Below are 23,700 nucleotides of genomic sequence, written 5' to 3' on the forward strand. Positions count from 1 at the left end.
AACAAAATGGATAACCCTGTTCCATGTCCTTCATCATGTTCTCACTGAGCCATTAATCACACTATTTTATGTTTTTAAGCTTGAACAAAACAAAGGAGCTCTTCTTATTTTTAGGAGAATGCCATTGTGTTTTCACATATGTGAATATGTGATAATATATGTGAGACAATGACATTTTCATAAAAATGCACTTCCATTCTGAGCTAAGAAGCTACAGTGAAAGATCTTTATTTGTAAATTTGTATCAGTTATAACAGTGACAGCCAGTGCATGTTATGTTTACGGGCAAAAGAAGGAACAACACGTCTACATGGCTTCTGTAATAAAACAGCAGTCAATGAATTTGCTCCAATTAAAGCCACATGATACTGAAATATTACAAAAAAACATGTCTAATTAAAAGCTGATGAGCTCTGAGAAATTCACCTGTATTGTCATGTAGCGAGCGGCAGATAAAACTAGAAACCACAGCTTTATTGCTGGCACAAAAGGCAATGGGGAAAAAAGCTAAACTATAACAGAGCATGGAAGGATCTAGCTGACTGACTACAGACCAACAACAAGCTGAATTGACAAACAAACTGAATTCACACACACAATGAGGGAGAATGTGATGATGAACAGAGGGAGATGCAAACAATATACACACGGAGGGTGATTAAGGAAAGCGGACACACCTGGAGAACACAGCTTAAAAGAATCATAACTAACAAGACAGGGGAAGCAAAACAGAACATGACAAGACACGAGACTCAAAAGAAAACAGGAAGTAACACTGACACAGACACACACACACAGACACTCAAGACTAAGACGTGACGTTGACACTGGGACTGGGAACATACACAGAGACGTTTACAAACTGGGGAGACAAAGGGACGAAACACAAAGAGATGAACATGGGAACAGGAAGGGAGAAAACACAGGGCCAGGACTACAAAGGTATTCACAGAGACAGAACACAGAGAGACCAGGTAGAAACAGGGACATGACTGGGGAGAAAGGAAGTAAACAAACACAGGGACACTGATGACAGGATACTGAGATGAGACAGAGATAGATTGGAAACGAATGGGAAGAAAGATAAAACAAGAACCAAGAGTTTAAAATAACAAACTTGCAACACTAGTGAAATACAGAACTCAAACCTAATACAAAATTTGAATATAAACAATTAATACATTTAAAAGAATGAATAAAGAGTCCAGAACAACCTTAAAAACTGGGTCGAAGACCCAAGACAATGACACGTATCAGAAGATGTTCTCTGATCTTCTTTAGGGTCCTAGATCCAGTATCAACAAAAAGAAGAGCTGTAATGTGTATGGATCCAAAATTAACAAGACAACATGCATGCATCAAGTGCAAGAAACACACAGCAAAATGAAATGTTATGACTATGATTTCTGTCCCCTAAAGGAGAGAAATGAGTTGTCGTTGCCCCCACACTTGGGGGCTGACCCTTATAAATTTCACCTCTCAAATGGTAAACAGCCACCACAGTTCTGGGTGGATCATCCCTCTTCCCACCTGAGAGAGGAGGTCCCTGTAGAGACTGATTATCTCTGCATATCATGGCCACTGACAAGCCTTTAGAATCAGAAAACAGCTCCGCTGACACACTCTCCTTTGAATTGGTGGTATCATTTACACTGGGGGAAATGCACACAGCAGAGAGTGATACAGCTTTAACAGGGAAAGGCGTACTTACTGAAGCTGCTATGAGTCCTATCATGCAGAAAGGCTAAGGTGCTCCTCTCTCAGTGAGGAATTAATGCTATCTTCGTAAAGATGTAGGGAGCAATAAGATAACTTCACCAGGCAGCAGCACCAGGAATTTGTAGGATTATGCTGTTGAATGCATATGCACATATCAGCAAGTGTTTGCGGTCTGGATCTATGGCCACTTGAAAGGAAGTATCTGTTAGATCAATTGCTTTATACCAATCCCCTGGTCCAACTGCTGTTGGACTTGGAAGGAGCTTCCTACACTCAGAAGGGAGAAGGTCCACCCGACCGACAAGCACTGCACAAAACACTGATTGTATTTTCATCTGTTGGTAACTAAAAATAGTAAACACAAGATTTAGTCGCTGTGTTTGACAGTGCACTCCTCTTCATAAAGGATTCTTTTTTATTTTGGATTTGACTGACATCTGGTTGATGAGTAGTGCCACTTTTCTTTTTTATAGCCTGTCAAAAGCCTGTTGAGCTGTCCGTTTCATTTTGACAGCCTGCAAGTATCAGAGCCCACTTTTTTTTCTTTATAATTTCCAAAAGTCTCTGAACATGGCATGTTTACATCTTGTCTTTTATACTGATGTCTATTAACATGCACTGTGCCTGCTAAATAAAAGAAAGGTCATGCAGAATGTCCAGTCAGTCAGACATATTTGTATTTGGTGAAATAATTACTTGTGCAATAATCATATCTTTTTTTTCTGCAAAACTCATCTTTTTTAAATACATGTGTTGCAGGTCTTGTCGTATCATGCCTCTGCTGCAGATGAAGAATCACGGGAACTCCAGGTAGCTGAAGTAAATTGAAATGCATTAATTTAACATTATACACTTAGCATGGAAAGAGAGAAACACAGGCAGGTGATGTTGTTAAGAGAAAGAAGGCTTCGTGTAGAAATAACATCTTTGGCTGAATCAGTAAGAAAGTATGGGAACTACATGGGCCCAAAGATATTTGGCATGTAGACTGAAGCAGACGGGGATCAAACCACCAGCCTTCCAGTTAGTAGGTGATCTGCTCTACCACCTGAGCTACAGCCATCCATGACTGAGTATCTCAGAGATAAGCTGAGATACTCAGTCATTTGGGAGAGGCTTAAAGTAGAGTGGCTACTCTTCCACATCAAAAACAGCCACTTTTGATGGTTCTGGCATATCCTGGATTCCTCTTAGGTGACATGTTTTGGATATGCTAAGGATATGCTGGATAGATTATCTATCTATCAGTGGGATTTGTAATGCCACAGTTAGGGATGGGTATTGATAAGATTTTCACGATTCCGATTCCATTTTCGATTCTGTTTAACGATTCGATTCTTTATCGATTCTCTTATCGATTCTTATTTTTAAAAAAGGAGAACACTAAGGTCGATTAGCTTAGAACTTTGTTTTATATCTTCTCTTTGAACAAGACAGACATTTAGGAGTAACATGGCCTTACAAACCCAACAGTGAGATCTTAAGAGATCCACAGCCTACGGCTCTTTAATGGGGTGTCACAGGGTCCCCAGGAAAAAAATTGTAAATGTAAAATAATAAAATAAATATTCTTCTGTAGCAATAACAAAGTATAGCATAAATTATTCTGTAGCAATTACACAAGAATATCCAGTAATGTCCCTGCCTACAATTAAACACATTCACTTACTGAAAATCGGGGGCATCTGCTGTGGCAAAGCCTTTTATCACAAACTTAGTCACTGCTCGGTGACATTCGTCTATCCTGCCTGAAAGGAGACGCTACCGGTAGACTGCAGCGAGAACTGCCAGCATCTGAGCCAGCCAGACTCTGTCTGTCTCTCTCATCATGGTCACTAAATGCACAGTAATGGCAGGTTTGTAATAAGGCAGATCTCACTAACATAATATGCACTGTTAGTTGATTATTTATCTGCCACATTAACGGGAGAGGACGTGCAAACGTTACCGCTGCTGCTGGGTTGAGATTTACGAGTCCGGAGCGGAATTAAAAACACGACATTCATTTAAGGTTATCACGTGTTTTGTGAGCAAATGGTTTTGCATATTCGTAGTGTTTCCTCCCTTAAATGAAATATTTACTTTGCAAGTATTGCAAGTTGCCCTGTTGTCATCCGTTCTCGTAAAGTATAATCAAACTTTTGAGCGTTGAGCTTAGGCGCCGTGTTTCCTGTCAGGTAAATGACGCTCCGCAACGACTGGAATCGATAAGGGAATCGTTTGCAAAAATGGCAAACAATTCCAAGGAATTGACAGTGGGAACCGGTTCTCAACAAGAACCGGGTTTCGATACCCATCCCTAGCCACAGTATCCCCCTGGAACACATGGAGGAGAATGAATTGATGGACGGATGGAGTTTTGAATCCATGTGTCTTGTTTATGGGGACATTAGCACTTAATTTGATAATGTTGGTGGTAATATATCTGGTGATAATATATACTTCTCTTCATTGGGATTGGATCATTAATATGATTCTTTCTACTATTAGTATTTTGTGTCTAATTTAAATATTTTTGAGCAAATCGTGTATGAATGAACCCCACAAATCAACCAAAAAAAGAATAAAGGATATTCCAAGTGATTTTGAGTAGCTCATTTGTAGCATCTAACTGGCTCATTGACTTCAAGGTACCTCTTAAAATATGAACCAATTAGAGCAACCCATCTTCCCCACCAGCACTAACAGTGGCACTGCTTGACCATCTGAAAGGATCCTGCTCTCTTCCTCTCTCCTTATAGCAAACTGGCTGAACTAATAGCGTAGTGTCCTCCCTTGGGCACAAGAGAGAGGATGTGTCACTTGGTAACTAGGACACAGAATTGATTATTTTGGTAGTCTCTACTCAAGAGGTAGCTACATACTGTATATTTGGCACATTGCACACCTCATAACTGCATTTTAAATTAAAGTTGCTTCTGTAACAGCAACAGAATTAAGAATTGAGATTTGAATCTGATTAATATTTAATCATTAGTCTTTAGTTCAACTATATAATGCAGAATTTCTGAATTTGAAGCCTGTTGTTTTTCCTGCTGTTTGCATGTATATATTCTGTGTGTGTTTGAAGTTAGCAACCATTCCATCAGCCCAGTCGCTCCATCTTCTGGACTTCAGCTTCAGTGACTTTGACTTGTCAGATAGTGAAACCACGCTGGCTACTGTGCGGATGTTTGTTGACCTCCACCTGGTCCAAAACTTTCAGATGAAGTACACGGTAAGAACTGACCTGGGATTTTACACAAACAGGTTAGACTTAACATGTGCTCCATTAAAATCCATGAGAACTGCAAACTTGCTTTAAAAATACCACTCAGGCCTTTGTTTCAGAGGTGATGCTCTGTTCCCACTGCTCTTCTGCATAGGCCTCAACCACCTAAGCCAGCTCATCACTAAGAATGAATACAGATATAGATTCAGTACTGATTTAGGTCAAGCTGAGTGACCACTAGTTACCTCCTGTACAAGCTCTATGCCAGTAAGACTTACTGATTCACCTCACCAGCCAAATGTTTGCAAAAAGAAGAAAGGGGATCCGGATTGAAGGGATGAAATTCTCAGAAGGGAGAATAGCAGATGTAGAGGACAGCTTCAACTACCTGGGTATCCCACAGGCCAACAGGAACCATGATGAATATGCACTAAGTTAAGCCACAGCCAAATAAGGTAAGACAGGTGCTGAGAAGCCAGTTGAGTGTTCGGAATAAGAATCTGAGCCATCAGTACATACATCCTACCAGTCATCAGATACCCTGCAATAATAAGCTGCCAAAAGGAGGTTATTACTATGTCAACGCACAAGAATTCCCCACAGTGCATGGTAGTCTTCAAGCAACAAGCAACGGAAGATGTCCAAGCTACAATTCAGGATGAAACACTGATCATGCACAAATAAATCAGGAAGATGACACCCTGAGTTGAGCTGCTACAAAATGCCTCAGGCAGCTTAAGACAGAGAGTGACAGGACGTGGAACAGAATAAAAACAGAGTTGGTCTAGTGTTCCACGACCGGGATGAAAACCGCATTGTTCCTCCTGTATCCGAGGTTTGACTAACTGACGGACTCTCCCTTCCAGCATCCTGGCATAGACTTTCCTGAGCAGGCTGAGGAGTGTGATCCCCCTATATTTGGAGCACACCCTCTGGTCCCCCTTCTTGAACATGGAAACCACCACCTCACTCTGCCAATCCAGAGGTACCGCCCCAGATCTCCTCAAGACATTGCAAAGGCATGTTAACCAAGACAGCCCTACAACATCATGCAATGGAGGCGCTCAACATGCTCCATTCGGACTCAGTGTCCCCAGTCTCCCTCAGAATGTTGCCGAAGCTCTAACAGAGGTGAGAGTTGAAGCTCTTGTGGACCAGGGCTTCAGCTAGGCATTCCCCATCTGAGGTGGATCAGTGAGTCTTGCTCAATACTGGCATACAGCTTGTACAGGAGGTGACTTGGTGCTCATTCAACTTGACCTACGATTTAAATAGAGCTAAAGCGTTTTGGGTTTTTTTGGGTTTTTTTTAAAGGCTCAGCTACTGTACATGCACTGCAAGCCAAACCATTCATAATCTTAAGAGAACTAGCCTTAAAGTAGCTCTTATTGTGCAACAACAGATATTTTACTCAGAGTAGAAGGTTTGACTTTAAAAGGGCAGCACAGAAACAACCAATATCTTCAGTGTATATGATGAACTGTTGCAAAAAAAACAACCTCCTTTTTGTCAGCAACATTAAACCATTACATTATGAGCAAATGTGTCGGAGGACAAATAAATGCATTTACAGCTGAAGAAGTATCATCACACAACAGTATCACACAACAGTATCATGCACATAAAACAATACCCCTCCAAAAGTCACCGACACGAGACTGTGTCGGTGACTCTGTCATCGCTGTCTGTTAAACCCAATTCTCTGCTCATCTGACTTTTAATTGGCGCCAGCATCAGCAGATCATTGGCAGGATTGGCTCTCCACCTTTAGGTGCTCTTGGTGGCTGACCCCTGGGTGCCTGCGGGGAGAGGCCTCACAAAAAGAAACTTTGACTGGAGGAAGTTATGGCCCTCCAGCAGTGCAGGCTGTCAGTTTAACTGTCACACCAATAGCTGACAAACTGGCCATCCCAGAGCATCACACCCTGGAAGCTGAACTGCACACCAAGTCATGATTTGATTGCAATCCTAACATGTTATACAGACACTCATTCAAGTCTGAGATCAAATTATAATGTTTCCTATAGAGAAAATGAGCCCCGATTTGATTAGATGAATAATAATTTGGATTCTCGTGGTGCCTCAGATTGGAATTAGTTTTATTCACAGTGTGGTCATGACGAGCGTGCAGCTTAGCACCCTGCCAGCAGATCAGGGCTCTCTGCTTTGTTCCTGCTAAGTGTTCACTTTCGGAAATGGCAAAGAAAATGACCCTGTGCTTGTCACATTTGCCTTTACTTTCAATTGCTAAAATTGTACCCCACTTACAATGTACTGCTTTAGTTTGTTTTTCATTTTCATTTTGGTCCCATTGTAATAACAATAATAATATTTAATATTTATAACAAGGTGCAATAATAACAGTGTGCGATACACATACACTTATTCTTCTTTTTTATACTAAGTTAATATACTGTGTTGTGTTGTTTGTTGCGTTGTGATGTTTCATATCGTGTCATGTTGTCTTATATGTAGTGCCGATGTAGGACAGTTTTCCAATTTCATTGTACTACTGTACTATGTATGACTGTGCAATGACAATAAAGAGTTATCTTATCTTATCGTATCTTATCTTGTACGTGTTGTGTTCTTGAAAAAACATTGTTCCTCTAGCATAAATTCTGTAGAGAATAATTTAACTTTAATTTATAATTCATTATTATTTTCTTAACTTAAATTAGTTTGTACTAGTATTAGTTCGTAAAGACATGATGGCTTGGCTGTCTGTGTCAGACATCTTCTAAGTGCTCAGCACATTAAAACCACACTGACTGTAGTAAGATCTTATTGACATAACATGGACATAAATGTCAACCCTTTTTATTTTAACCTGTGTCACAGTTTGTATCTCAGTGGACACAAATTTAAAAATTATCCCTGGTTGCTGTTGCTGTGGCCTTAGCCTTTTTCACCCCTTAGAAATGTGTCCCTTGTTGTAGGAAACTTACTTTCAGACAGATAGAAGCAGGGTAGTATTCTGCATACAAATAGCAGTCAATTTAGAATGATTGTCTCTACAATCAGGCGATGCAAAGAACAAAACCAAATTAAATTTTGTATATGCTTTTACTTTGCAACATTTTTATAACACTGGCTCTCTTCTGCAGAGTTTATGTCAGTGGATTATGAGTGTTAAGAAGAACTACAGGAAGAATGTGGCCTATCATAACTGGAGACATGCCTTCAACACAGCCCAGTGCATGTTTGTTGTCCTCAAGTCAGGGCACTTACAGGTAAGTGCAGTCAAAAAATATAGTCATTGATTCCCAGAGCATTCTCATTCCCAATAAGTAACATACCGAGGATTTTCCAAGGCATCTCACAGTAACAGTAATCTTGCTGCAAAGGGCAACCACTTTTTTTCTAAGTAATCCAACATGTTTTATTGACATTTTACATAGTTACAGTTTGTCAGAGCCACTTGCTACTACATTTGAAAGCAAAGTGTACCTTTTTAAAATTAATTTTTAATGTGTAGTAATGCAATGTGACACTAGTCAAATGTCCTCTTGTACAGAACTTGTACTGAGGTAAAGAAAAATGATAGAGAATATTTTAGCAGATGCAAGAACTTTGCTGTTTCAGATAGTTAATAAAGCCGTGAATGGTTGTTTTTAACCCAAACCATTCTTTTTTCTGACCATGCATTAAGTGCTTCTGGTGCTAAAATGTAAAAAGTACCGGTAGTCGTTGCCTGACAAATTCAAATCAAACCTCACCAAACTTAATATGAAATCAAAGTCCAAAACAAAAGTCTAAAACTTAAAATGAAGTAAAATGCTAACACCCCCTCATTCACCTTTTTTCAGTTATTTGTGCGTTTTTGGCTCTTTTTGAGGTGAGGTGAGACATAAAAACCAGCTCTCTTAAAAAGAGCCTAAATTCCAATTAAGAATCCTTGGCAAGGACTCCAGAATACCAATATCAAATAATTTTTGATTCGGGAATAATTCACATTATAAAAACTAGTGATTTTTGTGTGCAAATTTGGCAGCTGGCTGCATAAAAGCTTTTGTGTCATATGCAGAACCAGCTTTGATGTCCACTCCAGGGTGCATGCTGAGCACACACACTGCCAAAAGTGTATTATAACAGCATTGTGTACACAACTGTATTTTTTGGTTTGGTTGTGGAGGCAGTATGTCATCTGTTAACCTGCTGCCATTTTTCCCGCCTTCCTTCCTTGCCTTAATGTACTTATTCATCTCCTAACAGAGCTATATGAGTGATTTGGAGGTGCTGGCTCTAATGATTGCAACACTCTGCCACGACCTGGACCACAGAGGAGTCAATAACTCCTACATACAGAGGTACATCAGAGAGCATGAGTCACAGAGGTGTGTGCATGATCATATATGCATGCGTGGGAGCACACTATTCACCCTCGGTTTCTTCTTCTCCAGGAGTGACCACCCACTGGCCCAGCTCTACTGCCACTCCACCATGGAGCATCACCACTTCGATCAGTGCCTCATGATCCTCAACAGCCATGTAAGCACACTCACTTGCTCACTCACACACGCGCTCATATGTAGGAAGCCTTCTAGTCAGACTATCATTCTTCTCTCTACTCTATCCCTCTACTTGCCACCTGTGTAATTACATAAAACATTAGTACAGAATGGCTTCTTACTTTGTCTAATAAGCAGCAGACAACTTATATTGTGGGCTTTTTACATCCCTTCAGAAAGGCCTTCAGGAATAAAGATGTGGTGTGGTTCAACCATTGCCTCACAATACAATTCTCACACTGCATCCACAAATGCTAATTAAAAATTTCCCAAAATAAACGTAAAATCCATCCATCCATCCATTCGCTTCCGCTTATCCTTTTCAGGGTCGCGGGGGGCGCTGGAGCCTATCCCAGCTGTCATAGGGCGAGAGGCAGGGTACACCCTGGACAGGTCGCCAGTCTGTCGCAGGGCCAACACACAGGGACAGACAACCATTCGCACTCTCATTCATTCGCACATTCACACCTAGTGACAATTTGGATTATCCGATTAACCTATCCCCACAAGCTGCATGTCTTTGGACGGTGGGAGGAAGCCGGAGTACCCGGAAGGAACCGACGCAAACACGGGGAGAACATGCAAACTCCACACAGAAAGACCCCGGCCTGATGGTGGAATTGAACTCAGGACCTTCTTGCTGTACGGCAACAGTGCTAACCACGGTGCCACCGTGCTGTCCTAAACGTAAAATATATAGAAAGAAAAAAGAAAAAAAATCCAGAAACACATTTTTTGGTGCCAGGAATGTAGACATTTGGATATTTGGTCATGGACACAAACAGCTGGAGACCTGACAGCCGAGTAGTCAGTCCTGTTATCCCGTCGTTAAGTGATGACGCAACGAATCCTACTTCCGGGTCTAAAGTAGTCTGCGTTTAATGTGGCTTTTGTGTTGTTAACATGTTTAATGTTATGTATTTTCTTCTATTTAATCTCAAAAAGCTCCTAAAACAGTCAGTGATCACTGTTGACCTCCCTCTGCTTTTATTACCGCTAATCATTTATTTAAGCTCAGTTTTTAAAACCTTAGGATGTAACTACAGCCCAGCCCATGCAGCAGTATATGAATGACTAACCTCGTATTGTGGATGGATTATCTCAGTTGTTCTCCTGACTGAAGTTTGGTCCTTTTACAGCATCCTGCCATGCGATTACATTTGTTCCTGACCACCGAGAACACTCACGTTAACTTTTATCGAGTGGAAAAAAAGTTAGCTTGTTTATATTATGCTAACATAGCTGTGTCGCTAGCGGTCACGTAGCACATCATTATATACCAGCTAGCCCAACTTCAGTAACCCTACAAATGTCACTGCTGTTTAGTTTTCTGTCTTCATTTATGTTGGAAGTGATAACAGAGCTGTACGTTTTAATTTGTTTCCAAAACCCCGCAGTCAGGACATGGTATATTGTATTTAGATAGAAGCTAGCGAGCTAACTTCCTGCTAACTTCTAACTCCGTTAAATGTCATAAATTCCGTTTTCATGGATGCCTGGATGTTAAACTCAATTGTTACACCTGGTAGAGCAGAACGCTGATCATTTTATTAAAGATGAAAGACTTTAGACAGTTTTTCAACTCTCAGTAATGCCATAGTGATCGTTTGATATATGGACCTGCAGCGGAGTTTAGGTCCAGACACGGCTAGTAGTGACGTCAGACTGAACAACCGGATACTTTTTTTGAAGTCCGCTACTTTGGGTGCAAGCATAGTTGGTGCACTGTGATCTAAATTCTTCACATACAAGTCTCTATGGTCACAAAAATAGGCAGGCATCTCGACCTCCTCACAGACCCTTGTGCTTACTATCTGATTAAACTTATGTAGTTTAAACTTATATGGAATATTTCATAGCAAGGAAATTTCATACCGACTGGGATCCTATCCTATGGTACAACGCTGGAATTCACAGAGCTCCTGAGACTGACCCATTCCTTCACAAATGTTTGTAGAAGCACTCTGCATCGCTTGATTTTAGACACCTGTGGCCATGGAAGTGATTTGGATGGATGAGTAAATACAGGGAGTGCAGAATTATTAGGCAAATGAGTATTTTGTCCACATCATCCTCTTCATGCATGTTGTCTTACTCCAAGCTGTATAGGCTCGAAAGCCTACTACCAATTAAGCATATTAGGGGATGTGCATCTCTGTAATGAGAAGGGGTGTGGTCTAATGACATCAACACCCTATATCAGGTGTGCATAATTATTAGGCAACGTCCTTTCCTTTGGCAAAATGGGTCAAAAGAAGGACTTGACAGGCTCAGAAAAGTCAAAAATAGTGGGATATCTTGCAGAGGGATGCAGCAGTCTCAAAATTGCAAAGCTTCTGAAGCGTGATCATCGAACAATCAAGCGTTTCATTCAAAATAGTCAACAGGGTCGCAAGAAGCGTGTGGAAAAACCAAGGCGCAAAATAACTGCCCATGAACTGAGAAAAGTCAAGCGTGCAGCTGCCAAGATGCCACTTGCCACCAGTTTGGCCATATTTCAGAGCTGCAACATCACTGGAGTGCCCAAAAGCACAAGGTGTGCAATACTCAGAGACGTGGCCAAGGTAAGAAAGGCTGAAAGACGACCACCACTGAACAAGACACACAAGCTGAAACGTCAAGACTGGGCCAAGAAATATCTCAAGACTGGTTTTTCTAAGGTTTTATGGACTGATGAAATGAGAGTGAGTCTTGATGGGCCAGATGGATGGGCCCGTGGCTGGATTGGTTAAGGGCAGAGAGCTCCAGTCCGACTCAGACGCCAGCAAGGTGGAGGTGGAGTACTGGTTTGGGCTGGTATCATCAAAGATGAGCTTGTGGGGCCTTTTCGGGTTGAGGATGGAGTCAAGCTCAACTCCCAGTCCTACTGCCAGTTTCTGGAAGACACCTTCTTCAAGCAGTGGTACAGGAAGAAGTCTGCATCCTTCAAGAAAAACATGATTTTCATGCAGGACAATGCTCCATCACACGCGTCCAAGTACTCCACAGCGTGACTGGCAAGAAAGGGTATAAAAGAAGAAAAACTAATGACATGGCCTCCTTGTTCACCTGATCTGAACCCCATTGAGAACCTGTGGTCCATCATCAAATGTGAGATTTACAAGGAGGGAAAACAGTACACCTCTCTGAACAGTGTCTGGGAGGCTGTGGTTGCTGCTGCACGCAATGTTGATGGTGAACAGATCAAAACACTGACAGAATCCATGGATGGCAGGCTTTTGAGTGTCCTTGCAAAGAAAGGTGGCTATATTGGTCGCTGAGTTGTTTTTGTTTTGTTTTTGAATGTCAGTAATGTATATTTGTGAATGTGGAGATGTTATATTGGTTTCACTGGTAAAAATAAATAATTGAAATGGGTATATATTTGTTTTTTGTTAAGTTGCCTAATAATTATGCACAGTTGTCACGGCTGCTGAGACGAGCCGTGTGGTATTGAAGGGAAAAAGGACCCAAAACACAGGCAGTAGATGATAACGCTGGTGATGATTTATTTACACAGTGGTGAGAAGGCAAAACAGGCAAGAGGGAAGACAAAACTAAAGACCTGAACTGGGAAAGCTAAATGACAAACCTGAGAAGATACAAAAAGGGATGAGAGGCAGAGACACGAGCAGGACACCGAGTAACACAGACTGACACGGAGGAACACAGACAAACCGGTAACAGGCAGGTGAACACACAGGGCTTAAATACACACACCAGTAATCAGGGGATGAGAGACAGGAGGGCAACACAGCTGGGAGGAATCTGGGCTGACGGGACAGGGGAAACGTAAACTGATCACACTCACATACGACACGGACCTTCACAATAAAACAGGAAACTCAGACACATGTAACCAGACAAGACATTGAACTAAACAGACAGATTCACAAACAGATGGGGTGACACCATAGACAGACAGATACAGACGCAGACTCAGAGGCAGACCGAATATAACACAGAACTTAAACAATCATCATCTAGAAAATGATAACAAACTAAAAGCGCTGGGTCACCGACCCAGGACCATGACAATAGTAATAGTCACCTGCACACGCAGATATCCCCTTAAAATAGCTAAAACAAAAACAAACTAAAAACTACTTCCACAAACATTCAGCTTTGATATTAATAAGTTTTTTGGGTTCATTGAGAACATGGTTGTTGTTCAATAATAAAATTGTTTCTCAAAAATACAACTTGCCTAATAATTCTGCACTCCCTGTACTTCTAAAGCCCTTGTTAACGTGTACCATCTTCTACTGTATTGTTGTGTTTTATAGCCCATTTAGATAATCAGACATTCATCAACTCCCACAGGCAGCAGAACCAGCATTAACAAAAGAAGCCTACAAATTTGTTCTTTGGTACTAAACGCTAGCTATTCTGCCTACACCTGAATGCCTCCTCTTTTAAACTGCACTGCATACTGATAGATGGAAATACAGACTGTAGCTAGCATCACTAATACAAGAGCAATACTAGGAAGACAGAGGGAGCAAATCTAGATCTTTTTCCACACCCAGATTTTAACCCCAATACTGTTATGTAAAACATGGCTTTAGCTGGCCTTTCACAGCTGCAGCTCATTCTTTATGCAGCAGCTGAGCTCTTGGCAGACTCAGTCCAGAGAATCCATCTCCACCCTCTGGTGTTCCCACATGGCTCCCTGCCAGCAGAAATAATTTCAAACTTTATAATCTACAAGGTTCTGTGTTATGTCCCACAAGATCAGGATGTCCAAAGTCTCCCATTTATGTTCTTTTGTGGAACACTGAAAAAAATTGCCAAAAAGTCACAGAAGAAAATGATAATTTAATAACTACCTCCTGGTAATGCAATAGCATGCCCATAATCCAATAAAAATACTGAGCATATAAAGTAATACATTTTTATGTGTAATGCAATAAGCATAATGTGTGTCTTCACTGAAAAAATTTAGCACAAGGAAACATTCATCTAGGCTCATTTCCTTAACTGGCGAAAGTTCCTAGTGTAAAAACAGGATATTATCTCTAACTGGCTTCCCACCCTCCACCTACAAACCCTGGCCAGGTTTTATGACTTCCTGCCAAAGACTAAAGTCAACTCTTGTGAGTCCTGTGAATTTTGATCTGTGTTTCATGTGAGGCCTGATTTAGATTTCTGGTAGGAAACATTGTAGAGCCTACGATGTAAGCTATGTAAGTGGCCGACGCTATTGCATTTATGGTTGTGAGTGGTGTATTATGTGTTAATTATCAAGTGTTTTACATGCGGTGCTGCCTCATAGAAACAAATAAGATGCTGGGACCTTTGCCACCCTTGTGCCCACTCTTTGTTTCTGAAATAAATTGCTGATATTTGTGAGTCCTTATATTGATGCTATGATTAGTATTCTCATATTGAGGCAATGATTGTTATTCTCTCACTGATAAATTTAAAAATTGTGAAAAAGTACCCAGAAATAGACAGAAGGAATCAACTGAATAGTGTAATCACTATAGTTTCGGGCTGCGTTGATCCAATGCGTAGTTATCTTTCTTGGGAGTTTTACATTAGGTTGTCCTGTAGGTTATGTACCGATAAGCCCAAAGTAGAGATGTTTGACAATAATGCACAGTGCCACATTTGGTAAATATAGCATAAACATGTCATACCAACTGCCTAGCACAGTGGTGGAAGGGTAATGATTTGAACTTTGCAGTCATTAAATCAGCTTTATTCTAGAGTCAAATATGACGCTAGTTGTCTGACAGCTAAAGATTGGGCAAAACTCGGGCATGCAAGCGAACAGTGATCCCAGCACACCAGCAAATATACAACAAAAGGGTTAGAAATAAAAGAATTAAGGTGTTGCAGTGGCTCAAAATCGAGACCTCAACCTGATTGAAATGCTGTGGTGACACCTTAAGAAACCTACTGTATATGTAATCAAATACCCACAAACCTCAATGAACTGAGGCAATGTTGTAAAGAAGACTGGGGGAAAATTCCTCCACAACTATGTGACAGACAGATAAAGTCATAATCTTTAACTTATTGCTATAGGTGGTTTTACAGGCTATTGAATCTTGAGGTATATTTATCTTATCAGAGAACTGAATATATATTTCAGTTTTACATGACTGTTTCACCCTGAATGTGTAGAGAACAATAGGAGATAGCATTATCCTAACAAACTCCATATCCTGAAAAATCTCAAAGTGTAAACTCCCCTCGCTCAGGGTTAAGTCAGACACTGGGATGAAGACATAGATACCAAATCAAAATCTTAAATGGGGTTCTTTATCTTGCTCAAGAATACTTTGGCATGCAGAGTGTCACAATCTGGTTGTAGGAATTCAGGCGCAGAGCGGTTAGACGTCTCCAAAAAACAGTTTATTTACAGCACCAGTGCACAGTATATACAGTGAAGGGAATCCAAAACTCCAGGGAATCACAGGGTAGCTCTCTCACACTCGCTCACGTCTTCTTGCCCGCACTCACACATGTTCACACGGCAGGGAGGTCAAAGGTCCGGGGAGAAAGGTCTGAAGCAGAAGAGAAGGGAAGTCACAAACTAATCACGAATCTCAAATTACTAAGCACAAGTCTACAGGAGCTGCGAGAAACACTAACGTCAGTAGTACAATCATCCAGCGACGAGAGGATCTGTGTTCCAGCCTCAAATAGTGCTCCCGGTGATGACAGGTGATTGTTGTCAGGTGTGTGGGCCAAGGGCGGGAGCCCACAGTGAGCTCAGCCCAGGCAGAGAGGGAGAGAGAGAGAGAGAGAGAGAGAACCAAAACAGCACATGTAGCCTTGTGGGGCCAGCCGGGCAGGCACGGAGACCATGGATCAAACCACCAACCTTCTAATTGGTGGAAGACCTGTTCAACCTCCTTAGCAACAGCTTTCCTTATTGAGATACCTAGATGTTCCACAAACTTTTGCCCATGCTCATAGCGTAATTCAGTGAAGCTCAGACACATATACATTTACCATTTCACTGCTGCACCTGTTGGGAGGAAAATCATTTTAAAGTTCTTGCAATGAACTTTGTTTATTATGCGAGAATCACTGCACAGTACTACAGAGTACTACAGTTTTTTAATATTTTAAAAATCTTTTTGGAAATCAAATGTGCAGCAGGTGCTAACTTGCCTGAGAATATTACAAATGGTACTGTGTATTACTGCGGCTAACTATTTATTAGCTGTAGAACTGCAGCTTCACTACTTTCAGTCTTTTCTCAGAAAATTGCATTGAACACAGTATCATTTAATTTTAATAATTACGCAGAGAATCAGACAGAATCAGACAGCTAACCCTACCCTGACCTTTAACAAAAGATTTACACTGTAGACCCAGTTGCTTGATAGTGGATAGCTATTTTAATGCCATTGCCCTCTTCTGCTGAATATCCCCATTTTATTTATTACGCGTATTATTCCGGTCATTTTTGAGCTGCTAGCCTACCACATATATTTCAAATGGTCCAATAAAATGCAGAGAAGTACACCCTGCTCTGATTTCTATGGCCTCAAAGCAAACTCTAAATGCACTCCCAACTTCACAAACACCACTTAAGGCCACTGCTGCTGCACACATAAACACAGATGGAGGGATACAGACACCTTATCATATGTAGTGTGATAAGCCGTAATGCAAGTAATCACTAAACAGTGCTCAGCATTGAAGGGACATGTAATGATGTGTCAACATTTGCATATAAACACTCTGTTTATAGTTTTTGTGCAATCATTGCAATTGCCACAGTAAAACCTTAGTAGTGAAACCTGCAGTTAGCTCTGTTGCTACCTTACTGCGAGGACATGAAAATTAAACTCCCATCCAGCAACTCAGTATGAGTATAACTCATGATATAGCATGCAGAGCTTTTCCTGCACTTACACTGTTTTCTCTCTGTCCCTCTCTCTCCAGGGAAACCAGATCCTGAGCGGCCTTTCTCTGGACGAGTACAAGGCCACTCTGAAGATGATTGAAAGGGCTATTCTGGCCACCGACCTCGCCCTGTACATGAAGTAAGTACTAAACATCAAGCCTCAATGGAGACTGAATGAGAGGAAAAGAACGGAAGAAGAAAAGCAGTATTTTAAAGGTTTTTAATCAGTGCAAAATTGAGTACAATTGAGATTACACTCACCTTGTGACTGTTAAAGCCTTCATTACTTAAGTTCTACTCACTCCTTATAGTAATTCTGTAGGTCTAGATACAAGTTTAGTGTTTAAAAGTTGTGTCTTTCTTCTGGTGAGTGTGCATTTGTGTGTGGGTGTGGTGGTGTGGGTGGGTGGATGGAAAGGGGGTATTTTCTTTCTTTGTAATATAATTGGCTTAGAACTCACGTATGTCTACAGCCCCAGAGCAGCTAAAAGTTAAAATGAAAATAAAATACAGACTGTATAAGTACTCAAGCAATTTACCTGCCAAGTACATTTGAACTGGTGGGATTTTAAGGGTGGCTCCACAGAAAATTTATAGTTTTTCAGTCTTCACAGTGTTGGTTGTTATACCCAGTCTTCTGAAAAGAGGGGTGACAATTTTTTACTACATCTTAATGCATTCATGTTTTTTCTTAACTCCCTCCTACTACCTCAGTGACTTCAGCTCTTATCTTAGCCCACTTTTAGTCTAGACAGTGGGTGGTTTGGGGGCTAAGTGGGTTATATATGAGGATAATTACCTGCTGTGACATTGTTCATGTGGGTGTGTGCTGTCAGGAGGCGAGGGGAGTTCTTTGAGCTGACCAAGAACAACCAGTTTGTTTGGGAGGATGAACACCACAGAGACCTGCTGAGGTGAGTATAGAGTCTCAGATGCCTGCATTAACATTTACATCAACATAAGATAAATGTTCGTGAGGGACAGGCCACCTGCTGTGCAAAGTCTGAAAAGTAAAAAAGCATCATGACAGCGTGATGATTAACACTTCTATTGATCAACATATAGTTGTAAAAGTTATGTGTTGAAACCATTTCTTCAAGAAAAATGGTTTAGCCATCAATGCAGGCATTCTTTGCATTATAGGTTGCCAGATATGGGTTAAGACCAAAGTTTTAGGTTTTGCTATACAAACCTTATATTCAAACCTGGCAATACCATGGTAACAAGTCCAGAGTTTCTACTGCTATGAGAAACTAGTGTGTCTGTGGAAATTTAATGTCTGTAACTTTGTCACCCCCTTCAGGTCAATGCTGATGACCGCATGTGACATCTCTGCCATCACTAAGCCCTGGCCAGTACAAAAAAGGGTAAAAAACAAACAAACAAACAAACAAACAAACAGAAAACCCCGCAACCTTTACCTGTCTGTATGTTGGTACGCTGCTTTTCTGTGTATTTATGTTTTTACTGTGGTATACACACACATCCCCTCATTTCTGTTTTCTATAGTTACATAGTGTTTCTATGAGATATAAAAAAAAACAGCTGAAACTACTCACTTTACATATAAAGGGAAAATGGCAATGAGTAAAATATTAAAATGTATTTAAAAAATATAAAAATGTATCAAAAACTCAAAATGAAGCAAACAAACCAAATTTTAAAAATAGATTATAACTGCTAGTTAATTTGTTTAATGTAATTTAAAATCTTAGTTAAATTGATGATACAAAAATAATTAAGTTCCTTAGTATCAAGACAGTTAACACTTCTGCTTTGCAGAAGATGAGAGAAACTCAGGGAAAGAGAGTTAACTTCAACTCTGTGTCAGTTACTGGGGTAACAGAGTCTGAACTAAATTTTTGTCTCTGACTCCTCCCCTTCTGAGCTGGCTGTGTGACATCCTGATTCATTCATTCATTCATTAGATTACAGTTTTTTCTGATTGCTTAAGCACATTTTTTGTAACTATTGGCTAATTTTGCAAAACTCTTCACACAAATAAGAAAACCTGTCACCCAATAATCAAAACATTGTAGTTCTCTTGCAAAAGCAAACACAGCTAGATTAACTCTTCACACCTTCGTAAAAATGGTGTTTCCGTATCGAACAGTACACACAAGCCATCATCTACTAAGCACACAATGCGCCAACTGCACACCGATGGTATGAATACAAAACACATCTGGCGTTTGCCTTCCCTGTGCACAAGGTAGGCTATGTCAGTTTGAGCTCATACTTCTGTCATAGATCCATAAGCATGGAGGGATCCAAACTTCAAGTACTGGTGTTTAGTCAAACACATCAAAACAAACACAAGTGTTTATTTCCAAGTATAGGATTATTTGCAATCGCCATAATGACTATATGGGTTACGTGGTCTGCAGTGAACATGCTTCCTCTGCCCCCTCCTCGTCTTCCTCTTGCTCCTCCTTGTCCTTGTCGTCCTCTTCATCCTACTTCTTCACCTCCACGTCCTCTTCCTCGGCCTCCTCTACTTCTCACTCTTTCTGCTCCCACCATTGTACTCCGCACACACAGCTTACCTGTATTATAGTGCTTAGGCTGATTGCAAAGTGAACTAATTATCTAAAAAAGTTTTCACATGTGAAAGTGTGCCAGACAGTTGGCAAATTAGTGTTAATGATAGCCATACATGTGTATACTTTTGCTAGGAGTGTGTTGGAAATTTGGAAATTGAGTGTTGTGCAGTGAATTGTGCCTACAGTCTTGCAAAGTGTGTGTTACAAAATTGCAAACTGAGTGCAAAGCAGTTTTTGTGCTTTTAGTTTTGCAAACTCAGTGAGTGGTTTTGCTATAAGTCTGAATAGTTTTAGAGATTGTGCTACAGGATTCACAGTTAGTGTTTAGGCATTCGGTAAAAACTGTAATAATAACTAATGATTAAATGAAATGAAATCTAAAAAGGTGAGTAAAGAAGAAACAGGAAGTACATCACGAGAAACTCCCAGCAGCCTAGACCTATTGAAGTGTAACTAACTGAGGATTCAGGGTCACCTGATCCATACTTAACTATGAGCTTTATCAAAAAGAAAAGTTTCAAGTTTTATCTTAAATGTAGAAATCCAGGCCTGGAAGCTGAAAGCTTTATATCAGTATAAATGGTTAAACTGGGCAACATTAAAGCAGAGTTTTTCTCTAAATCTCATGGAGCACTTTCATTCAGTAAGTACAATTCTGTCAAAGGATGGAAGGAACACATTTCTTACATTTTTACTGATTAATTATTGGAACAAGAAAATAATCAGACTCATAAAAGCTGATTCGAGGGTGGATCTTCAGGTTTTATCTTCAGTTTCTGTCACCTGCATTTTGTCTCAATTGAATCATTACATTTAACAAATCAAACATAAAGAAACAGAATTCCAGCTTCATCTTATGAAAATTCAAGTTGGGTAAATGATAACAGCAGACACCATAAAAAAAAAAAATTATATTATATTATATTATATTATATTATATTATATTATATTATATTATATTATATTATATTATATTATATAACAAGCTTCCTGGAATAGAGCCCTGCTGACTGTGACCTGAGGTGCAACGTGCCTTAAAATGTATTCTTTGTTATTCATATCTGATCCTACAATTTCTTACTCTAATTACCTTTCAGAGCTCCTCCTTGTTTTCTCTTTTTTTCTTAATCACTGACCTACTACACACACACACGCACGTGAGCGTGCACTATATTCAATGCTGTAGTGTGCCTGCTGTCCCCCAGTGACCTTCATTAGTCTGTGTCTTGTTAGGAAACTCAGGCCCAGAGGAATTGTTATACAGATAAACATTCTGTGTGTGTGTATGAGAGTGCTGATAAATGAGAGCTTGTTAATAAAAACAGCTGGGCCCTGTCCTCAGATGACAACTCTAAAAAAAAACATTCAGGGCAGCAAACAAGTACATACGTTCCCTGGCTTACACACACTCTGGCAAATCACCTGCTCCTCATTAACAGATTGCGCTAAACCCATACCCCTCCTTCCCTGGTCTGTTTTACTTTCACAGCCTCCATCCATAGACTTTATATAAAGATTAACATATTCACTGTGACGTCACCCAATGGTTTTGGATTCTGGACTGATTCTAATGGTGTTTTCCTAGCATTTAGGCTGATCTGCCATATTGTTTTTGTTTTTTAGACTAGCTCTAAATCTGAAACTTCCAGTCATACTTTTTTCAGTCAGGTAAAGTCATTATAATCATTTAAGGTTATCACTGAGGCTTAACAACATAAAATATCATAACGAAAAAGTTGTATTTAAAAAATGCAGTAAAGTCACCACGATTTACAAATATAGCATTCTTTAATATCATGCCATGTTTTTTACTTAAGAAATACATTCTGGTTGGTTTCCACTTTTGATTTTGAAGACCTTAAATAAGTGTCAGTGTTGATGGTATATTTGCACATAAACCACTACATTGGACACTGATGTGTCACTCCATACTCTGCCACACACTCCAAAAGTGATGTTGTTCACCTAAGTGGACAAGTAAAAAACTATTTAAAAAGTACCTGTTTAAAAAAATTTATTTCAAAAATCTTTTTTTCATGCCTAAACAAAAATACTTTAACAATAAAGTATAATCCTGATTGAGGTTGTCGTGATTCATGCATGAAAGGGTTAAAGAAATGATATGAGTTTGTGAAAGTAACCTCCATAAGCACTGCTAAAATATTTTCATAGATCATGGAGGAAGTAAAGGCAAAGCTTCTTAGTCTCAACAATTAACAACTGCATCATAGTACTTACGTTCCTTGCAGCACCACCGACTCAATCAAGAGCTGAAGACGGCTTCAGCAACACGTTCACACAGAGTGATGTTGATTGATCTTCTTTATCTCTTTGTTAAAAACTTGAGAACACTAACTTTGTGTGGCGCTTTTGGGAGAGCTCTTGCTATTCACTTGTTTCATTTTCCTTCTTCCTTCCAGCTGTCACACAGGCTGTCAGTCTGTCTGGGTCATTCCCAGTCATTTCCTCAAGATTAATGTTCTAACGATGCTGCCTCCAGCAGCAGTATAAGCATTTTGTTATTTCCATGTAGGAGACCTCTTTCTTATTACTCAAACTGCCACAATATGCCACAAAGTTTCCAAGGTTGCAATGACACTATGACTTGCATAGTATACAATTCACCCAACTTAGTCTTCTGTCCAACAATAAATGAGGATTTAAAATTGATGCTTTCAGAGCAAATTATAAATGGATTGATTCTTATAGACCTGTATATATATATATATATATATATATATATATATATATATATATATATATATATATAAGCGCTATATAAATACAGTATTCAAAAACGGTCATTCATCCCTTCACACAAGCACTTTTTCTTTACTTTCTATTTAATTCATACACATTTACACTCCAATGAACATATCAGAGAGCAGCTTTGCATTCGCTATTTTGCCTAAGGATACTTTGGCTCACAGACTAGAGCAGCTAGGGATCCAATCACCAACGTTCCAATTAGTAGATGCCCTGCTCTAACTCCTGAGCTACAGCCACCCCATCGTAAAAGCTTACTTTGCTTCTATCTTTGGTTTTACATTTAGTGTTATAAAATTTGCCTTTTAAGAACTAAAAGCTCATAAAATGTTTCAATGTTTCTGCATTTGGTTTCTGATGCAGATAGCAGAGCTGGTGGCCACTGAGTTTTTCGAGCAGGGGGATAAGGAGAGGCAAGAGCTGAACATTGAACCAATTGTAAGTAATTTCAGGGTTCATTTGAATGATATTGGATAAATCCTTCTCAACAGTGCAACATTTGCCATCGAGTGCCCGGGAATCTGTTCTGAATCCTCTGGTATTTCATCCTACTGCATTTAAATATATTCCCTTTCAAATCATGAAGTATCACAACACATTTTCAAGAACTGTGCTGATGTTACAGCCATGTGAAAAGAATGTTTTCTTAGGACTTTATGCAGTCTGTATTGGAAGATCTTTGTCCTACAGTATAAAGTGCCCTGGGATCACTGTTATTGTTATTTGACACTATTTAAACAAACATTTGCATTTACAGTCATGATTAGTTAATCAATTGCATTTGATAAGCAGCACCTGGCCTCTACTCACTCTTTTAATTACCTTTTTAATTCCTATTGAAGCAGTGGGAGGGTACTCATTCTTCACAGACGGTGCATTTATGTGACAAATTTCTTTTTTACATGACTATAAATACCTGTGTCTTTAATTGTCTCAGTTATTTTGTTTGTAAAATGATGTTGGACACACATAAATTTAACTAATTGTCATATTTTGTGGTAATCTCTCTCTCCCTCGCTCTATATATATTCTCTCTATATCTATCTATATATAGATATAGAGAGAGTGAGAGATAGCTATATATAGCAATATATATATGTA

The 23,700-nt window shown here is 39.8% G+C and overlaps 1 protein-coding gene across 1 annotated transcript in view; it reads left to right on the forward strand.

The window, feature by feature from the left end:
- pde5ab (phosphodiesterase 5A, cGMP-specific, b) overlaps positions 1 to 23,700 on the forward strand; it is a 72,474-nt gene that overhangs the window by 44,854 nt on the left and 3,920 nt on the right. The window contains exons 12-20 of the mRNA XM_086285308.1: positions 2,479 to 2,529; positions 4,790 to 4,936; positions 8,038 to 8,163; positions 9,146 to 9,240; positions 9,334 to 9,421; positions 17,329 to 17,429; positions 18,127 to 18,204; positions 18,594 to 18,657; positions 22,963 to 23,037. Of these exons, the coding sequence (XP_086141434.1) occupies positions 2,479 to 2,529; positions 4,790 to 4,936; positions 8,038 to 8,163; positions 9,146 to 9,240; positions 9,334 to 9,421; positions 17,329 to 17,429; positions 18,127 to 18,204; positions 18,594 to 18,657; positions 22,963 to 23,037 (825 nt within the window). The remainder of the gene's footprint in view (positions 1 to 2,478; positions 2,530 to 4,789; positions 4,937 to 8,037; positions 8,164 to 9,145; positions 9,241 to 9,333; positions 9,422 to 17,328; positions 17,430 to 18,126; positions 18,205 to 18,593; positions 18,658 to 22,962; positions 23,038 to 23,700) is intronic.

This window comes from Aulonocara sp. 'chitande type north' Nkhata Bay, linkage group LG3, assembly GCF_057382095.1.
Source record: "Aulonocara sp. 'chitande type north' Nkhata Bay isolate Kocher_YH1m ecotype deep benthic linkage group LG3, A_spYH_male_GT1.1, whole genome shotgun sequence".
NCBI lineage: Eukaryota > Metazoa > Chordata > Actinopteri > Cichliformes > Cichlidae > Aulonocara > Aulonocara sp. 'chitande type north' Nkhata Bay.